This window comes from Bolinopsis microptera, chromosome 3, assembly GCF_026151205.1.
Source record: "Bolinopsis microptera isolate Bmic1 chromosome 3, MBARI_Bmic_1.0, whole genome shotgun sequence".
In the NCBI taxonomy this organism is placed as follows: domain Eukaryota; kingdom Metazoa; phylum Ctenophora; class Tentaculata; order Lobata; family Bolinopsidae; genus Bolinopsis; species Bolinopsis microptera.
In genome coordinates, this window is record NC_087074.1 from 12,210,982 (window position 1) to 12,230,680 (window position 19,699).

At 38.3% G+C, this 19,699-nt stretch overlaps 2 protein-coding genes across 2 annotated transcripts in view; one reads left to right on the top strand and one right to left on the bottom strand.

Annotated features, from left to right (window-relative positions):
* Positions 1–19,699, bottom strand: part of LOC134812098 (inner centromere protein A-like) — a 115,488-nt gene that overhangs the window by 65,944 nt on the left and 29,845 nt on the right. The window lies entirely within an intron of this gene.
* LOC134813194 (uncharacterized) lies at positions 1,197–3,050 on the top strand. The gene has a single exon (XM_063820881.1). It carries the CDS (start codon positions 1,197–1,199, stop codon positions 3,048–3,050), a length of 1,854 nt encoding a protein of 617 aa, XP_063676951.1.

The window sequence follows — 19,699 nt, forward strand, 5'->3', positions numbered from 1 at the left end:
CAGCACCGCCAGGACATTGGCTATACACGTGGGTCAATTAGTTTGATTTGGTATGGTTCGACCGGGAAAGGGGTCGAAATTAGTGCTCTTAATGAGTCATCACTGTCGTCTGAATATTAGAGCGGGAACTTCCCAAGTTTCGGCCGACAACGCGCGCGCACAGCATCGGCGCGCAATGCTATGCGCGCGCGTTTCCATATTGCTGAGTCATTCGGCGGTTGCGCTCAGCGTAACTTGGAAATGAGTTGTATGTTGTTTACCTAAATTCAAGCATGGCAATCATAGATAAGCTTGTCAGTCAGTAAGTGCTTTAGTGGGAATAACAGGCAAATAAATATCACTTCTTAATCAGAATTCAGTGAAATTTTTGTCACACCACTCAGTTCCATACCGGTTTTGAGCTCTTAGAAGTGACTGTTTAAGTAAATTCTTGATAGATCTGCATGTGGAGGTGAAATTTAACGGGCCAACTTTACGGAATTCATTCCACAGCCATGCAGATTTATAAACAAATTGATTAGTTGGAGAGGGCGTAATGAACAGATTATCTTTCCTATTTGATATGTTGAATAAGTAGTATAACGAAATTGGTACTCTTGACTTAATGATCTTAAAAAGTTCCATTAAACAACGGTATCTGTACAGGTTCTCTGTAACAAGTAATTCATGTTTTGTGAATAGAGGCTTAGTGGACTCTTTAACATAGAATTCAGATCCTAGACGTTGAGAATTAATTGGTCTTGCTCTAGCACATGTCTTGAACTTGTCTACATAAGCTTCATAGTCTCCAAATAGAATCCTGATACACTTCTTTTGAGTAATAAATAGCGGTTTTAACTGATTATTGGGAATACCTCCCCAGACAGAAATAGCATAACCTAGGTGTGATTCAAAGAGGGAATGATATATTTGCTTATATAGTGATTCTGGTAAGCATTTCTTAATACGGTAGATACGTCCACAAGCACTTCTTAGTTTCTTGTTGAGGGATGATATATGTGGTTTCCAGCTCAATTTATCATCCATGATTACTCCAAGAAATTTTGTCTGACTTACACGTTTAATTATTTTGTTATTATTACTTCTCCGGGGTATTCGGAAGGTTCTCCTCAAGAACGGTGACATCAGACTGGCAGCAGTTTGAGATAGGAATCTTCATGGGGTGTGTGATATCAGTCATCTTGTTTGTCTTGTGCATGAACCTTGGGCATGAACACCTAAAGTCTAAGGTTCCGAGAAGCATTGAGTACATCAAGGATGACACACCGATACCAACTCTGAAGCTGTTTATGGACGATAGCTGTCTGACGACCGCACGTGCAGAGGATATGCAAACGTTACTCAATGTGTTTCAGAAGTACGTGGACTGGTCCAGATTTAAGTTAAAATCCTCCAAGTCCAGAGCACTGGTGTTGAAGAAGGGAGTGGCTGTGAGGTGGGTTGAGGAGGTAGTGGTAGGAGAGGAGGAGGTGGAGAGAGAAGAGTTGTGTTTGCAGTTGGGTGGTGAGGTGATTCCGAATGTGTCAGAGAAGCCGATAAAATTCCTTGGGAGATGGATAAGAGTGGAAGGAAATGACAAATCAGTCATCGACTCAACCAAGGTCGACCTTAACACTTTTCTTCGGAGACTCGATGAAAGTTCCCTTACTGGACTACAGAAGTGCTGGGGATATCAGTACATGGTCCTTCCAAAACTGAAGTGGCCTCTTGCTATCTATGATATTCCGATCACAACAGTTACCAGATGGGAACAGAATACCAATAGTTTTCTCAGGAAGTGGTTAGGGGTGGGGCACACTCTGAGTGGTCTTTGTCTGTTCAGTCAATCATCCAGTGTGGCCTTACCGGTGAGCAGTTTGACGGATACATGGAAGATAGAGAAGTGTCGACTGTTGCAATCCTATCAGACATCTAAGGATGACCTGATTAAAGCAGTCCAGCCCCAAGTTCGTTCTGGTAGAGTTTGGATGCCTGAGACAGAACTGGAAGAGGCCAGAAGAAATTTGGTCTGTGAATCGGTGCGAGGGATGGTGCAACCTCAAAAAAGAGTTGGCATCGGTTTTGGTGACTGGAAAAAACCTTGGGAGAGGATGGATGAGCGGGAAAGAGAGAGGGAGGTTATGCTGAGAGTGAAGGAGAACATTGAAAGAGAGAGGGAGGTGCAAGTAGGTTCTCTGGAGATGCAGAGCAGGTGGGGTGAGTGGAGAGAGCTCGTAATGAAGACGGATTTGAGCTGGCATACACTTTTTAAGTATGGTGACTCACTTATTGGGTTCATGCTAAGTGCTGTGTATGGCACCCTCTTAACTCCCTCCATGGTTTCCAAGTGGAGTGAAGATGAGGATGGGAAGTGCAAGTTATGTGAGGAGAGGATGGGCACCATTCAGCACATTTTGGCTGGGTGTAAGGTGGCCCTTAGTCAAGGAAGGTATAGATGGCGGCACGACAAGGTTCTGAAGCAGATCTCTGAACAGGTTGTCTTCCATTGTGATCGCCGAGTGAACACTTATAAGAACAAGGCCGGCGATGGAAGGCAGTTCATTGATTTTGTTCCTGCTGGGAAAAGAAAAGCAGGTACAGACGACCGGAAGGAGAGTCGTGGTTTTGGGATCCTGAGTGGGTATCGGGATTGGATAGTGCTGTCAGACCTTGAGGGGCAGCTTAAGTTTCCCAGTGAGATTGTGGAAACACGGCTGAGGCCGGACCTTGTGATATTCTCAAGATCGGCAAAGACAGTTATTTGGTGGGAGCTAACAGTACCATCTGAAGAGCGGATCGCTGAATCGCACGAGTACAAGCTCGACCGATACAGCGGTCTGCAGGCTGAGATTCAGGCGAAAGGTTGGTGCTGTTATAATGCCGCAGTCGAAGTTGGAGCTAGGGGAGTTGTTGCACAGAGTTTGGAGAGAGCTGCGAGGAGGATTGGTTTTAGGGGAAGAGAGCTGAAGAAGCTGGTACGGGACAGCGGGAAAGAGGCAGCCCACTGTTCCAGATGGATTTACTTGTTATCGAGAAAGAGGGAGTGGGAGTTCAGGAAGGTTGGAGCTTGAGAGTTCACTATAACATCTAGAGGTACCATAAACGTTATCTCGTCGCCAATTGCGAGCTCTAACGGGTCTCCTTAAGTGACTCTCGGATCAGATGGTGGTTCAAGGGTGGACTGCTGGGGCGCCTGACAGGAAACCGTATTGCGATTAAAGCCCCGAAACTGTGTCAGGTTGGTAACTGATGATTCTGATCCATGCTCCTGTGAGTTTGCTGTTGTATCTCAACTCGCTAAACTGAGGCATCTCCGCATCTTGGGTGAATATGCGTACATCTTCATACTAAACCCAGGTGTGGCATGTGTCAGTGAATACGGGCGAGCGGATGCAATAGCGAAGGTGGTGTGGCAAGGCCTAAAAGACACAGTCAGATAGTTGTTAGCTCGCTGACTGTAAGGGAGAAGGTATATCCGTATTTCGCTGCTACTGATGCAGTCCTTGATCTGGCAATCAAGGCTTCTCTGTTTTTCGTCTAACTATGTACCGTTGGGCTTGTGGAACCCGTAGGGGGGACATACATAGGTTAGAATGGTTTTTGTGCACCAAGAGGAGTGAGGGAATGAGGGTTGAAGAGAGAGAGCTAGAGAGTTGTTAGGGTGGTTAGGTTCAGTAGGTGGAGTGTTTGGTTGGAGCGTTCTGTTTTTTGCTGTATAGCATTTTAGTCACTCCGCAGTTTATTAACTGTGTCTCAACTCGACAAGTTTTGGCTATGTATATCGGCATCTAATTCGTTATTATTACGTTTAGAGGGAGAAAAATACATGTAACAACACTTCTTTACATTAATGTGCAGTAGGTTAACTCCCATATACTTGTTTACGGCCTGTAGTACTTCATTAGCTAATTCATATGCTTTATTTCTCGAATCGGCAGCGACAAATATATTAGTATCGTCTGCAAATAAGACAAATTTACCCTTTTTAGTTATATTGCATATGTCATTGATGTACAGTAGGAAAAGTAGAGGTCCTAATACACTACCCTGAGGGACCCCGAATTCGACCGGTAATTCATCAGATTTGGTATCCAAAACGTTTACAAATTGTTTCCTATTAGACAAATAACTAGAGATAAGATTCAGAGCATTTCCTCTTATGCCGTAGTTATTTAATTTTGTAGTTAGTTTACAGTGGTCTAGAGTGTCAAAGGCTTTTGGGAGATCGATAAAGATCCCTAGGACATGTTGCTTTTTACTAATTAACGATTCTATATGTTCTACAGAGTAGTTCAGTGCATGGCTGGTGGAGTGTCCTTTTCTAAAGCCGAACTGGTTTTCATGTATTATACCCTTGGAAGTAAGGAAACTATAGAGCCGCTTATATATTAACTTTTCTAGAATTTTCCCGAATACAGGTAGAGTTGATACTGGTCTATAGTTTTCTAAAAGCTGTTCATCTTCTTTTTTGTAAATGGGGCTGATTCTCCCAGTTTTTAATTCATCGGGAAAGTGGCCTTCTTGCATGCATTTATTAAAGTATCTAGCTAAGTACGGTGCAGTAATTTGACACGACTTCTTGATCACATGAATAGGTATGTCACTAGATTTCCCGTTTTTTAGTTCGTTTATGATCTCTTTAATCTCAATACAGTCACAATCACAAAGAAAAAGTAAGTAAGCTTCTTTATCCCCAAATGGAATTCTTATACACTTTTTCTGTGTTTTAAAGAGAGGTTCGAGTCGGTTGTTGCTAATACCACCCCATACAGATATTCCAAATCCCAAATGTGATTCGAATAAAGTATGATATAAATCCTTATAATACTGTTTAGGGACAATGTGTCGTATTCTGCATAACTTACCTACTTCACATTTAAGTTTTGAGTTAAGTGACCGTGTGTGAGTTTTCCAATTAAGTTGATCATCGATAATGACACCTAGAAATTTAGCATCTTGGACTTTTTTAATGACAACATTGTTCAAAGTTAATATGTTCTCGTCATTTTCTACTTCCTCTTTGGCACGTGACGGTCTGAAGTGGATAAAACAACATTTCTTAATGTTAATTTGTAATAAGTTTAGTTTCATATACTTATAAACAGATGCTAAAACTTCATTTCCCTTTTCGTACAGTCTTCTGACACAAGTTTCTTCAATAAATATGTTAGTGTCATCGGCAAATAGTATAAACGTTCCTATAATTGATGAGTTTCGGATGTCATTTATATAGATGATAAACAGCAAGGGACCTAAACAGGACCCTTGGGGCACTCCGTAGACAACGGGCAGTTTCTCAGAGTCTTCACCTAATACTGAGACATACTGGTATCTATTCGACAGGTAACTTGCTATAAGGTTATTTGCATTTCCACGGATCCCATAATTTTCTAACTCATGCAGTAACTTTTCATGTGAGATTGTATCAAAAGCTTTGCTAAGATCAATAAATATTCCAAGTACGTGTTGTTTTTTCTTAAGACGTGATTCTATGTGGTTAACTGAGTAATTCAAGTAGAAAGTGGTATTTCAATCAACCTGGTTCCTGATATAAAGCACGTAAAAAACCATCTAGAAGACTACATCACAGAGAAAGAAGAGAGCGACCTTATGAACATGCTACAGACTCAACTCGCAGAATTCTCATTAGAGGGGCAAAGAAATGTACTTCAATATGGAGAGCACTACAAGTACATGGGTTCTAAGTCAAACCCTTTGGTGATGCCTGAACCCATCAAGAAACTGATGGAGCGTCTCAACAATGAGTATGGGTCTTCACACCAAGAGGAAAGGCACCACTACAAACTAAACTCTTGCCTAGTGAACATGTATGATGATAAGGAGTCTACTCTCCCAGAACACGCAGACAATGAGGGGGATATTGACCCAAAGTCATCTATCTTCACCATATCTCTAGGGATCCCACGTCACCTTCAGTTTAGGAACTTGCAGTCTGACGAAACAATGACTGTCAAATGTAATAGCAGAAGCATGTACCAGATGACTAGGCATAGTCAAGACTTCTTCAAACACACCATCAAAAAAGAAGATGATGATTCTGTCCCTGACGGCATTCGCTTCAGTCTAACATTCAGGGCCATCCATTGGTCAAACTTCAACTCAACTATTCTCATAGGAGATTCTAACTTTGGGCCGATAACATTCGGAAGCGGCAAAGGTAAACTTGGTGAATCGACCCCTGGCCTCAGATCTTGGGCTCCTACAATAGACTCAATAGACCCACTATCATGCACATCATACCGTAATGTTGTGCTAATGGTGGGCACTAATGACCTTAAGAACAAAATTACCGACCAAAAGGTCAAAGAACTTTATAAGCAATATAAAACAAAACTTAGTCTGATAAGGAAGTACAACCCTAAATGTAAAATATTCATATGTCCAGTACTTCCCACAAAATCACACGACAAGAACCGTAGAATTTGTATGTTTAATAGATTTATTGCTGAAGATTTATGCCAGTGTGACCTTAAAGTTATCCTAGTTGAAGGTTTTATCAAGTTCCTAGACAAGCGAACAAATCTTTTAGATTATGATCTTGCAAAGACTGATGTTGGAGATGAACTCCATCTCAATAGAAAAGGCACCAGCATCCTTGTTGTCCTATTAAAACGCTGCATCTTTCAATTTAAATCTAGTAAAACTAAATTATCAAACAGTAGGTTATATTCTAACGCACTCAGAGGTGGCCCACCAAACCCTGTATAGATAAATGACTCCATCAATCAAACGAGAAATATGCGACTGCTGCAACAAAAACGTCCTTATTGGTCAAGGATACTTGGAATGTCAAAATTGTCCCAAAATATTACACAAATTATGCTTCAAAAATTCAAAATTTAGCCAAGGAGGCTCTGGACACTTATGCACCAACTGCTTCAGTATTAGTGTCATGATCTACAATCCCTTTAAGGAACTCATAGGACTTGACAAAGAGTCTGATGATAAGTTCTACTCAGAAGACTTCCTGGAGTCTTTTGACTGTATTAACCAAGCATCCACAATTTTGGAAAACTGTAAGAGTTACAAACTTAAATCAGTCCATGAAAAGGTCCCTAATAACTCTGATTTTAGCACAATGTTCTACAATATAGATGGAAATCTATCCAACTTTGACTCCTTTTCTGCAGAAATGAGCATGCAAAAACTTACCTACTCAGCTATTGCTCTTGCTGAAACAAATGTTAATCAAAACAAAGGTGATCTGTACAAATTAAGCAACTACTCGCATTTCTATAATGATAAAATTCCAAATAAAACAAAAGGAACAGGTGTCTGTTTATATATCCACTGTTCCTTCAATGCAACCATAAACGACAAGCTTATCAGTACAACTAAAAACCTTGAATCACTCTTTGTTACTGTCAATAAAGGGACTGAAAAAATTAATGTTGGTGTGGTTTATAGATCACCCAATGGGGACTCGAAAGAGTTTCTCAATGAGTTGACACACCTGAAGTCACTCTTCCCCAAAGACATAAAATCTATAATTTTGGGAGACTACAACTTTGACCTTCTAAAGAGAACAAATCCCACAACTCAAAAATTTGAAAATTTGTTTCTTTCATTGGGATTCTTTCCGCTCATCTCATTACCAACTCACTCCACAAACATTCACCAACATTCCTGCATAGACAATATACTCACCAACGACATTGAACACGTCACGATGTCTGGGGTAATTGATGATATGAATTCCCACCACAAACCAATCATAGCCATGTTCAACCTTTGCATGCCTATGAACGAAACTTCTTCAGACAAAAAGCTACTCCAACACTACAGCTTCTCCAAGAAAAATGTTGATACTTTAATTACAGACCTTGAATCCAAAGAAGATATCATGGCAAACAGTACCAACTTTGAAACCTTCTTTAACATCTTCACACATACAATTGACTCTAACTGCAAACTAGATAAACCCAAAGTCTCCAAAAGAAATCCAATTAACAATCCTTGGATGACAGATGGAATTTCAGAAGCTATTTCAACTAAAGAGGAGCTGTATGATGACTGGATAGCCTCGAAAAAGTCAAAAGAATTTAGTCCAGATGGAAATATTGATCTCCACACAAAATTTTCAAACTATCGTCGATGTCTTAAAGGTGTAATAAAAAGTCAAAAAAAGAAATATTACTGTACTAAGATTATGGATCAAGGAGACAGCAAAAAGACTTGGGAAGTTATCCATGAATTAAGAGGAAAATGCAAAAAAACCATAAAGCCTCAATTCTGTGTCGACGGAGTATGCATCACAGAACGTAGACTCATAGCCAACAAATTTAATGAGTACTTTGCCTCAATAGCATCGAAATTGAATGAACAAGTTGATGGGGAAATGAAAATTGAGCCACTTCCTTCATTTGTTGAATTTTTACCAAAAACTAACCCAAATTCGATGTACTTAACAGACTGCACTGAGAGTGAAATATCTCATATCATTTCTGAGCTACAAAATGGCAAAGCTAGTGATTTCCCCATTAGTGTTATTAAAAAGGCCTCACACATTCTCAGCCCAGTGCTTTCCATACAATACAACAACCTTATGTCAACAGGATGCTTTCCCGCCATCCTTAAGATAGGTAAAATTAGCCCCATCTACAAAAAAGATAACGAAGAACACTTACAAAATTATCGTCCAATTTCCACTCTCCCAATTTTCGGTAAAATTTTTGAAAAGGTTATCTACTCACGGCTTTATGGTTTTCTCTCGAGTCAGGGAATACTGCACGATAGCCAGTTTGGGTTCCGAAAGGGTCATTCAACATCACATGCACTCAACTACTCTATTCACCACATTCAGCAGTTACTCAAAGCCGGTAATCATGTTTTAGGAATCTTTATCGACCTAAGTAAAGCATTTGATACAATAGATCACTCAATACTTCTCAAAAAATTAAACACATACGGGATCAGAGGACGGGCACACAAACTCCTGGAAAGTTATCTTTCCGACCGTAAACAATATGTTGGTGTGCTCAATGAAATATCTGATACTCTACCTGTGCTTTTTGGAGTGCCACAAGGGAGCTGCTTAGGGCCCCTTCTGTTCTTAATTTACATAAACGATCTTACAAACTCTGAAAAGAACTCTAAATTTGTTCTATTTGCTGATGACACAAATATCTTCGTCGCTGCAAAAAGTAAAAACCTAGCATACAAAAAAGCCAATGAAGTCCTAAATTCCGTACACCGCTACATGCTTGCCAATAAACTTCACATAAACACTGGCAAGAGCTGTTACCTTGAATTCTCAAACTCTCGATCCAACAAAGATAAAGATACACCCTCTGATCAAGAAATCAATATCAATGGCATACCCTTGGAGAGAGTACATGAAACTAAATTCTTAGGTGTAACAATCGATGAAGACCTAAACTGGAACGCACATAGAAGGAAATTAGCAAAAAAACTAGCCAGCTGCTGTGGCATGCTAAATAGAATTAAAGATAACATTCCCACATCACTCCATAAAGATCTATATCACACTCTGTTTGAAAGCTATCTTGCATATGGTATAACTGTCTGGGGAGGGGCATCTAACAAAAAACTTGAACCTCTGTTCAAAGCACAGAAAATGTGTGCCCGCATAATGTTTGGAGATAAAGAAGCATACTTGGATAAATTTAAAACTAGTGCACGATGCAGACCCTACGGGGAGCAAATCCTGGGCAAGGAATTCTACAAAAAGGAGCATACAAAACCCCTCTTCAACACTCATGAAATCATGAATGTGCATAATCTGTACTTCTACCATTGTATTAATGACATCTTCAAGGTCTTGAAATATAGAACCCCTTTATCACTATACTCCCTCTTTGAAACATCTGGCAGACTTGGCAAAGAGACACTAATTCTCACACCTAAACCATCAGACAGCTACATATACAGAGCAGGGACAATATGGAATACAGTACGACAAAATCTCATGCTAACTACATTCACCTGTTATAAGCCCAAACACCTCAAATCATCCATAAGAATCACCATCACTCACACTCAAAAGGAAGGAGAACCAAATGACTGGAACTTAGCTTTAAACAGCGTTCGACAAAATTCAAAAACTTTAAAATTGACCTTGCCTAGATTACTTAAGCTTGAAAAAGCGGTAATATCTAGCAAAATATAACTTGCAGCAGCCCCATACCTTGTCATGAACATAATATCGAAACTACCTCTGTGATCACATCTTTCTCTGGGTGCAAAATGAATATTATATATATATATAATAGGTTTATTAGTTTTATAGAAATTTAAAAGTTCTATAGAAATTTATTATATAAGGATTATATAAACATTTTATTTGTGTGTTTTGTGTTATGCATTTTTATACCTATTTTAGAAGAGATTTTTATAGAATGTTAAAAGTGCAGTAGGGTCAGTTTCAGACGAATTAAGCATAAATGACATCACTGCCATGTCTGAAGTGGTTTGTAAATGGGCCATTATAAGCCCCAAGCGTTTTGGTCCCTCATTCCTGCCACTCAGCATTGCCTACTGTGAAGTAGAAATTTTTCGTTTTGTTTGAGAACCAGTTTGGTTTTAGGAAGAGTCACTCAACTAACCACGCCCTTAATTACTCAGTTGACTATGTAAACTCCCATATAAAGGAAAAGCAACATGTATTAGGTATCTTTATTGACTTATCAAAGGCATTTGACACTATCAGTCACGATAAACTTCTCATAAAACTTGACAAATATGGTATAAGAGGTAACGCAAACGAGCTTATTGGAAGTTACCTATCTAACAGACAGCAGTACGTTTCAGTTTTAGGTGAGGAATCTGATAAACTCCCTGTTATTTGTGGAGTACCACAAGGTAGTGTTTTAGGACCGCTACTGTTTATAATTTACATAAACGATATCTATAACTCATCAGACCTAGGAAAATTTATACTTTTCGCTGATGACACCAATATATTTGTAGTCGACAAATCTGTCCAGAATCTCTACCAAAAAGCTAATACTATAATGAATTCTGTTTACAATTATATGAAATGCAATCTTCTCCACATTAACATCAAGAAATGCTGTTACATTCACTTTACACCAGGAAAGAAGGATGTAACTAGTAGTAGTAGTAATAGTAATGATCTTATTTTAACGTTGAATAACACAGTCATTAAACGTGTTGATGAAACTAAATTCCTCGGCGTTATTATAGATAAAAACCTTAACTGGAAACCTCATACTGCATATCTTAGTTCTAAATTAAAGTGTGAAGTCGGTAAACTCTGCCGTATGAGAAGATTTATACCTAAAGAGCTGTATAATGACCTCTACCACACCCTCTTCGAATCTCATCTAGGATATGGGATCTCAGTGTGGGGAGGCATATCGAACAATAGGCTTGAACCAATATTTAAAATTCAAAAAAAGTGCACTCGTATTCTATTTGGTGATCAAGAGGCATACAGTAATAAGTTCAAAACATGTGCTAGAACCCGCCCAATTGGATCCCAAAAACTTGGAGCCGACTTCTATAAACGAGAATCAAGTAAACCCCTTCTCAGCAGAAACAAAATACTCTGCGTGCATAATTTGTATAAGTACCACTGTCTACTTGAAATGTTTAAAATAATCAAACTTCACACTCCAATACCGATGTACAATTTATTTCAAAAGTCACCCCGACGTGATAACTACTTTATTAACCCCGCTGCAACCAATTTGTTTGTATATAAAACCTCGAATATGTGGAATAAATTCCTTAAACCTTCTAGTAAGATTGACTTCTCGTCCCCAATTGCACTTGTTAAAGGTCGCATTAAAACTATGCTACTCAATGCTCAAAAAGCTGGAAACACTGATGAATGGTCAGAACTCAACTTTGATGGAAATGACATGTGCCTATAATAAGAACATACAAACTAGTCCATATAGATTTCATACTACACACACAAAATAACACACACAATACACACCACAGTCAAACATAGAAACTATATATTCACGCATATAACAGAGAACACAGATCAGCTCATCCGCTTTACACTAGTGTCTGGACTTGTCTGGAGTGTACGTCTGGAACGTGGGACGGACTCACAAATATATTGTGTAAACGTAGCGCGCGAAACTTAAATATTGTATAACTCTATCATTTCATTACCCAGCGTGATTTACCGCGCCAGATTAATGAAATGACGCCGCGCTATATCCGTGAACCTACCGTCACTTATATCTTATATTTTATATTTTATATTTTGTATCTCTTACTACGTAACGCGAAATTAAGTTGTATCACACTCCCGGTTTTGGACCCCAATGTTAACCTTGCAGCAACTGTGTCAGCCCAATATACTCTAGAAGTATGATCACACTTATTTTAATGAACAAAAGACCCATAATTAATATAATCAGATACTCGTCAACAGCAGCAGTTTCCGTCCGTGTGATGTGTTGTCCTCCTCCTTTCTGTGTCCCCGTCGTTTTGTTTTGTGAAATGTATTGTAGTAGTGTTTTAATATTTAAATCGAACGCAACTCAATAGTTAATAATAACAAACACAAATACTATTTCAAATAATTGATTAATATCGATTTATACGAACCAAACATTAATTATTTTTTAATAACCTTTTATATATGTGTTAAACGATCCAGGGCATATCTAAAATTCGATAATGAACTTCATATATTATTAGTGCCGCGTGCTGATAAATATTCTGGGAATCAATCCACCCAATCGTGGCGATAACATATTTTTGTGCTTGGCCGGTTTTAGGTTTGAGTTTGTGCTCCAAAAGTGGTAAATCGGGTGCTAGTAAAGCTCTTGCAGGCAACTGGCTCCTTTTGCCAACTGCTTTTGGTTTAAGCGCTGACTCACATTTGGAACTGGCACTGGTATAATTGTAATATCCTACGAAGTCAGCATGCTATATTATTTTGCAAAACTCGTTTAATATCTTGACAATATTTAAAGTTTATGGATTTAGGTTTAGGCGCGGCGCACCGCTTATATGTTATAGCTCATTCAGCTTCTGTTTTCAGCGATGTGTTGCTACACACTGTATAGCATGTGTGATGTGGATCAAGCGCAGTGCCGCGCCTAAGCAGCAAAAGAGTTATTTATTTTAAAATTTATTTTTGTATCTCAAAAATGATGTAAAGTTTTTAATATGACGTAGAATTAAAGCTATTTCCGTACAGCCTAAGTGCTAAGCACGCTCGTTAGAAAAACTATGAACAATGAACATAACATGCTAGCTTTCTTTATTTTTGTAAGTCGCGTCGGCTGACATCTTGGGTTGTACTGGATGTAACAAGTTTATTATCGGATGTCTACTTATATTTATTATGATATCATTATTCATTGTAATGGCAATAAAATTTAAATTTTGTTTTACTAAATTTTGTTTTACTTAATAGAGAAACTGACCTTGTCTCACTAAATTTAACCACTTACCATAATAAAAATACTAACAACCAAATAAAGTTTTTAAATAATTATATACAATCACCAAAAATATTTCCTCAAGTTTACTTCTAGCTAACTAGTTCGTGGTTTAAGCTCTTATTTTATTTATGATTAAAGGAATGTAAAATAAAACTTTTCGTTTCATTGAAAACTTTTCGTTTCATTGAATTTAAAGCATAACTAGTCGAATGATTTTTAACAGAATTTAAATACAGTGAAACTATACTGGGCTTGCATGCTCAGTATTTTTAGTCTCTCAAATAACCTGTCCAGTCAAATAACCTCAATAGGGGCCTTATATTGGAATACAACCCAATAAGTACTTACATAACCAAATGCGATAAATCACATTTCAAGATACCCAGTATAAGGAGGCAAAATATATACTCTACGGTAATAACAAACTTATTTCTTTGCTACTAAAAATTAAAACTTACCTCTTCAGTCTGCTGCCATTTTCCTACGCGTACGTCATCTTTAAATATCTCACAACTTTGGGAATCCGGATTCATTATTATTTGTCTGTTGAATTCAGGCTGCTGTCCATGTTGTTATTGTAGATGGGATTTGGGTGAGATGTGACTCGACAACAAATATGCAAGCCAAAAACGATTATAAAACTGTAAAAAGGGTACATTCCTGTTGTTGTTCTAAATAACTTTTGGTAGAACAACTTGATTACTCACTGTATAAAAACGGAACAAATACAACTAATCTTCACATATTTAACCTTGTCAATACTGCCGTTAAATAACTTAAAATCTACATAACTAAAATAACCACAGATTACTCGATTTAACTACATAAATATATTTCTAACCAAACACTCGAAAGAGTATGGTTATTGAGTAGAGCTCACAGTCCGAGTTTTCGGCTACCAGCACCAAACCGACGTACCTATGACCCAGAATCCTTGTTTATATAAGGTTTGCACCTTTTCCCTCTGCCTCTTCCATTGATCAAGAAAACAGCAATTTCAAGAATGATCAGCCTCGTCCCTTTGCCTCTTCCATCAGAGCCTTAATGTCTCCGACCTCCACACCCCTCATTTAGTCCATCCATCCCAAGCTTGTAATTTCCCTGGTAATTGCTTGAAGGCTGTCATCAGAAGGTCTTTGACCGTCCATGTTTCTCAATTAGACCTGTATTTACCGCTTCCGTTCTCTGTTCCATGAGTCTCTACCCCACTTTCCAAAATCTTTGATCCTTAGTATTTTGACTGAAGGTCGTTTAAGGCAAAGTTACGTGAATCCTTACCGTTTCTATCCAATATGTTCTCCAGTGGCGTAACTTAGGGCCCCGCAGACCCCGCTGTGCGGGGGGGCGCCGTATAAGGGGGGCGCAATTTTCCTGAATTTTAGGCCCTTTCACTGAAAAAACGTCTTGTTTGTGTATTTCCCTGTCCAATTTAGCGGAAAAAATATTTGGGGTATCCTTTTTTGCTTCAGGGGGGCGCAAAAAGCCTTAGGGGGGGGGGGCGAGAAAAAAGTACCCGACCTTTTTTTTTTTTTTTTAGGGACACAAAAAATTTTAGGGGGGCGCTTTTCGTCACTGAGCGGGGGGCACCAACAGGCAAAGTTACGCCACTGATGTTCTCCTTCTGTACTTGGTTAACTTCCGATAGCTTAAAAACCCTCAATCGTAAGGTAGTAACTCCCCCTGTTTGTCGCAAAGTTTATCAATTAAACTAACTCAAACCTTCAACCATAAAATTTCCCAGTAACTCCGTCAGTTCTTCATTGTCCTAAAGCCAAGTTTACCTAAACCATTAACGCCAAACGGGCCTAAACCGTAAAATTGTCCTAAACAAATAGGAAGGTATAAATTTAAACTGTTAACCAACAATAATAAATAATTACTGGTAAACCAAACTTTTCTCCAAAATGTATGTCTGCACTCAGGGCAACAAAATTCATCTAAAGCTGAAAAAATTATATTAAGTTTTACTGCTAAATTGGCCAATTATAAACACCCTTGTAATGCATTCTTATACGTAAATGGCTATTTTTTAAAAATTCAATATTATAGTAGCATGATTAGTTTTTTTACAGGCTAAGTAACCCCTAATAAAGTTTTCGCTTTGTAACAAAGTGAGAAATTTATCAAATTAGTTGCAAAACTAAGTAAGTGTTAACAGTTTAGGTACAAAAACTTTAACTCTTGTCTTCACAAGATTTACAGTTTCAGAAATTTCACAATAGCGCTCGATTTTTGGAAGATTTAATAAAGTGCGCGGCGTTCTAAAGTTTTCGTCGTTTCTAGAAGGTTCGACGTAGGCTTAAATTTATTTGAAAACCCCTTTAAATGGGAAAATTTATTTTTAATTATTACTCATTACTTAACTGCAGGGATGAAATGACAATTGTGCAAAACAGAATTTTTTCTACAAAAGCTTAAAATTGTTTCACACAGCGGTATTAAATTGGTTTGATTCACGATGTCAATCCTTCGCAGCTAGGCGCGGCCCAGTAGTGCATCGCGCACTATTTTACTATATATAAAGCAAGACGACAGTTATCCGTGCCATGTTTTACTGACACCACGGCATCAACTTTAACGCGAATATACGCTATTCATATTCATTATTACATCCTGGGTTGTGCTGCACAAAACAAAAACATAAAACATTAGTTTTCTTTACGGCTATGATATGGAAAAAATAATTATTTAACAAATGACATACAGGGTATGTAAAAAAACAATAAAATGGGCCCACCTTGTCATACGTTGTATGACTGATGACCCGCCGCGCACGAGTGCGCGGCTCCCCTGTATCGTCGAAACTCACTATAGTGAAGCGACCGTGGGGGTCACCACGTGATACAAGCAACAAGGCCCACCCAGTCTATTTATTGGTCGACAAGTTTGCAACTCGGCGCGCGTCTTGATAGTTTATAAACCTACAAACGGGTCCTAGTATACTACCAACTACGGGTGCGCGCTATAAATTAGTGAAACAAATTTTATCTACCAATCATCCTACACGTGGAACAGCTGTCAACAAACATTAAGTAAAATAAGTTTAATACTCCGAAAAAACTGGCTTAAGAATATATTGAAAATTGCTTTACAAGAATTGCAATTCACGCATGATACACTTGATTGGTGTGAGTGCGAGGACTCTGGTTAGAGCTGAGCAAGAGCAAAAAGGACGTCATTTGCTTTGCTGACATTGTCATGATTGCTTCGCTTCGAAAATCGTTGACGATATCGTTGCTATTCATAGCTACGATATGGAATGGTTGGCATCCTTAATTCACACACTGGGATTACAGATTATGGTGGCACAAGCGTGACTTATACCTACCTCCATAATATAATGCAGGTTATCAGGAAAACAACAATTTCAGGAAAACAACAATTTTATTTAGTATCAGTTACAGCAAACAAAAAATATATTTTATATAATATAATATAACTAGGACGAACTTTAGTTTAGAAATCTTGGGGGACTTGGAGTAGCAAGAGATTGACTAGAAGGTATATACCTTTTACCAAAAACGTCGAAAAGAATCCTGGGTGATACAGGATCGGAGAGTACAGACCATAAAGTTTACGCACCCACCTTTGCCTCCAGAATTCTTGGTTGGTTGAAAATGTATGCTAACTTGGTCGTTTATACTCCAAGTCCCTTTGTTAAAAGAAGTAATATTATGTACGTCTGGAGTTAACTTCATTCAATAATAACAATATCAATATAGTCAATATCAATATCAGACTAAACTATCGAATAAATTATCAAATATTATTTGTTAATTCGATCTGAATAAAAATTTAGTTAAGTTAAGATATTAAATAATTAAAAACATTACAACAAGTGGTTAAAAACGCCCAAAATTGATCTGAGAGCTTTTCAGTCTATAATACAATCATGATAGTAATATTAAGTGTGTTAAGTGTGTGCTGCTGCGATTAGAATAGATTACTGCAATTTAAAATTGTTTGGATTCCAAGTATCTTTTAAATCAGCAGCCTGTACTTGTAATAATAGTGCCTTGGTTCTCAATTTTATCAAGTTAATGGAAGTTTCTAGGCAATTGCTTGAGGTTAGAATTTTTTTATGAACAGTGTTCCAAAGCTTGGCTGCAGTGAACAAAAAAGTATTTGATTTATTAAGAAGAATAACCGTTAAACTCGTTGTACGGTTTGAAATGTTGATGGCCTCATAAAGGGAGTATGGGCAGTGGTACTTGATAATCTTAGAGAATTCTGAAATGCAATGGTACTTGAACAAGTTTTGAACTGTAAGAATTTTTAGTCTATTAAAAATGGGTTTTGTATGCTCCTTTTCAAAATGTTTATGGCCTAATCTTTGCATACCATATGGTCTAGTTCTTGCACATGTTGATTGTTTATCTAGATATGAGTCGAGATCACCAAAAAGGATCCTTATACAGTGCTTCTGAGTGATAAAAAGACTGTCATTGGACCGTTCCTTCAAAACTTCCACTACACTACTAAATCTCTTCACGGTGGAAGTTTCCTATAAACGACGAGACTGCCATTTATCCAGACTGTCATTTATCCATGGAGTGCTTGTTAGGTGAGGATCTAAATTGCTTTTTGTTGTGATGTGAATTTGTGGATTTTATTTTTAATTGACCATTATATATTACGTTGAAACAGAAATCCAGCTTCTCTCCGTTCCTCACACACTTAAACTATCTAATGGAACAAATAGACAGGATGGTGCAAGACTGGACATCAGTGCGATATCGTTCTGGTCGCCGCTGGACAGGGCATTCACAGATGTAAGGGTACTTCACCCTCAAGCCTAGTCCAACAGTGACAAGAGTATGTCGCCACTGGTCTTCAGTACTACAGGAGAAATGGCAACTGAGGCTTCACAGTTCCTAAAACATCTCGCTGAAAAGATCAGCCTAAAGAAAGGCCAACGGTATTGTGATGTGATGTCATTTGTCAGACGCAGACTGCGTTTTGATCTACTCAGAACCTGTATAGTCTCTATCAGGGGGTACAGAGGTACCAGAACCCTTCCACCCACGGCAATGAGTGATTTGGACCTTAACCTGATCAACACTCTTAAACCCTAAAAGGTCATGGAGTGCTCTAGTTGGATGGGGGTCTAAACTGCTTTTTGTTGTGATGTGATTTAGTGGATTTTATATATACAGGGTGGGCCAAAAGTCAGTGTGCAAACGTTGGGTCTTATACCTCCGCCGTGTTTTATATTTGAGAGCTGTTGCTTTGCAAATGGCATACTGTACTTACTGGTTCGAGGATTCCGTCGTCAAAATTTGAAAATTCGAATATTTTAGACCACGCCCATTCAATATTAAAACACCTATATTGTTTTCTCTGAACATGCTGAACGCCTAATTTTTTCAGAGACGGTAGATTATCAAATGTTGCATATGATCTGAAAACATGAGGCAAAACGGATTAGAAATAACGAAGTTATCAAGCATTTTGTGTATCTCGTTAACAAAATTGACTGGGTGATTATGTGACACCGTGACACGACACCTTAATTGGGCACCCTTGACAATTCCCATAATGTTTAAAGGGGTAGTTAACGGGGTCACCTTATCACGTGATTAGGTAAACCAATCACCTGATCACACGTAATGAATAAACTTGTTATGCTTCATATCTCGGTCATCTGAGAAGCTACAGTTATAATTCTTTCAGGACAAACGTAATTCGAATGGCCAAACACAATTCAATAACATTTAGCTTGATCCGCCTATCCAAACTATCAAATAAATGTGAAAATGAACCTCCATTTGAAAAAAATGAACGTGAATATTTTTCGAGTTGACAAATTCCTCGAACCAGTGGTGGTACTAAGTCATACCAGAAGGAAGTATTTCAATTGGGCACTCAGTGACCGAGCTATTAAGGCCAACGTTTGCACACTGACTTTTGGCCCACCCTGTATTATTACAAAGGGTTTTATTTTTACCTCAGTTTTTAAATTTGTACCATTTTTACAGAATTTTTATATAGGGTCATGGCTATATTATGTGTATATTGTTAGAATATTTTCATTACTTTAGAGTATCTCGCTGATGTATCAATCTCACGAGAAAAACAAAAAATGTGAGTACAATGACAGAGTCCTCAATGTAGAAAAGGCTACTGTCACGCCACTGGTAATCAGTACTACAGGAGGAATGGCTTGTGAGGCTTCATAGTTCCTAAAACATCTCGCTGAAAAGATCAGCCTTAAGAGTGGCCAACGGTATTGTGATGTGATGTCATTTGTCAGACGCAGACTGCGTTTTGATTTACTCAGAACCTGTATAATCTCTATCAGG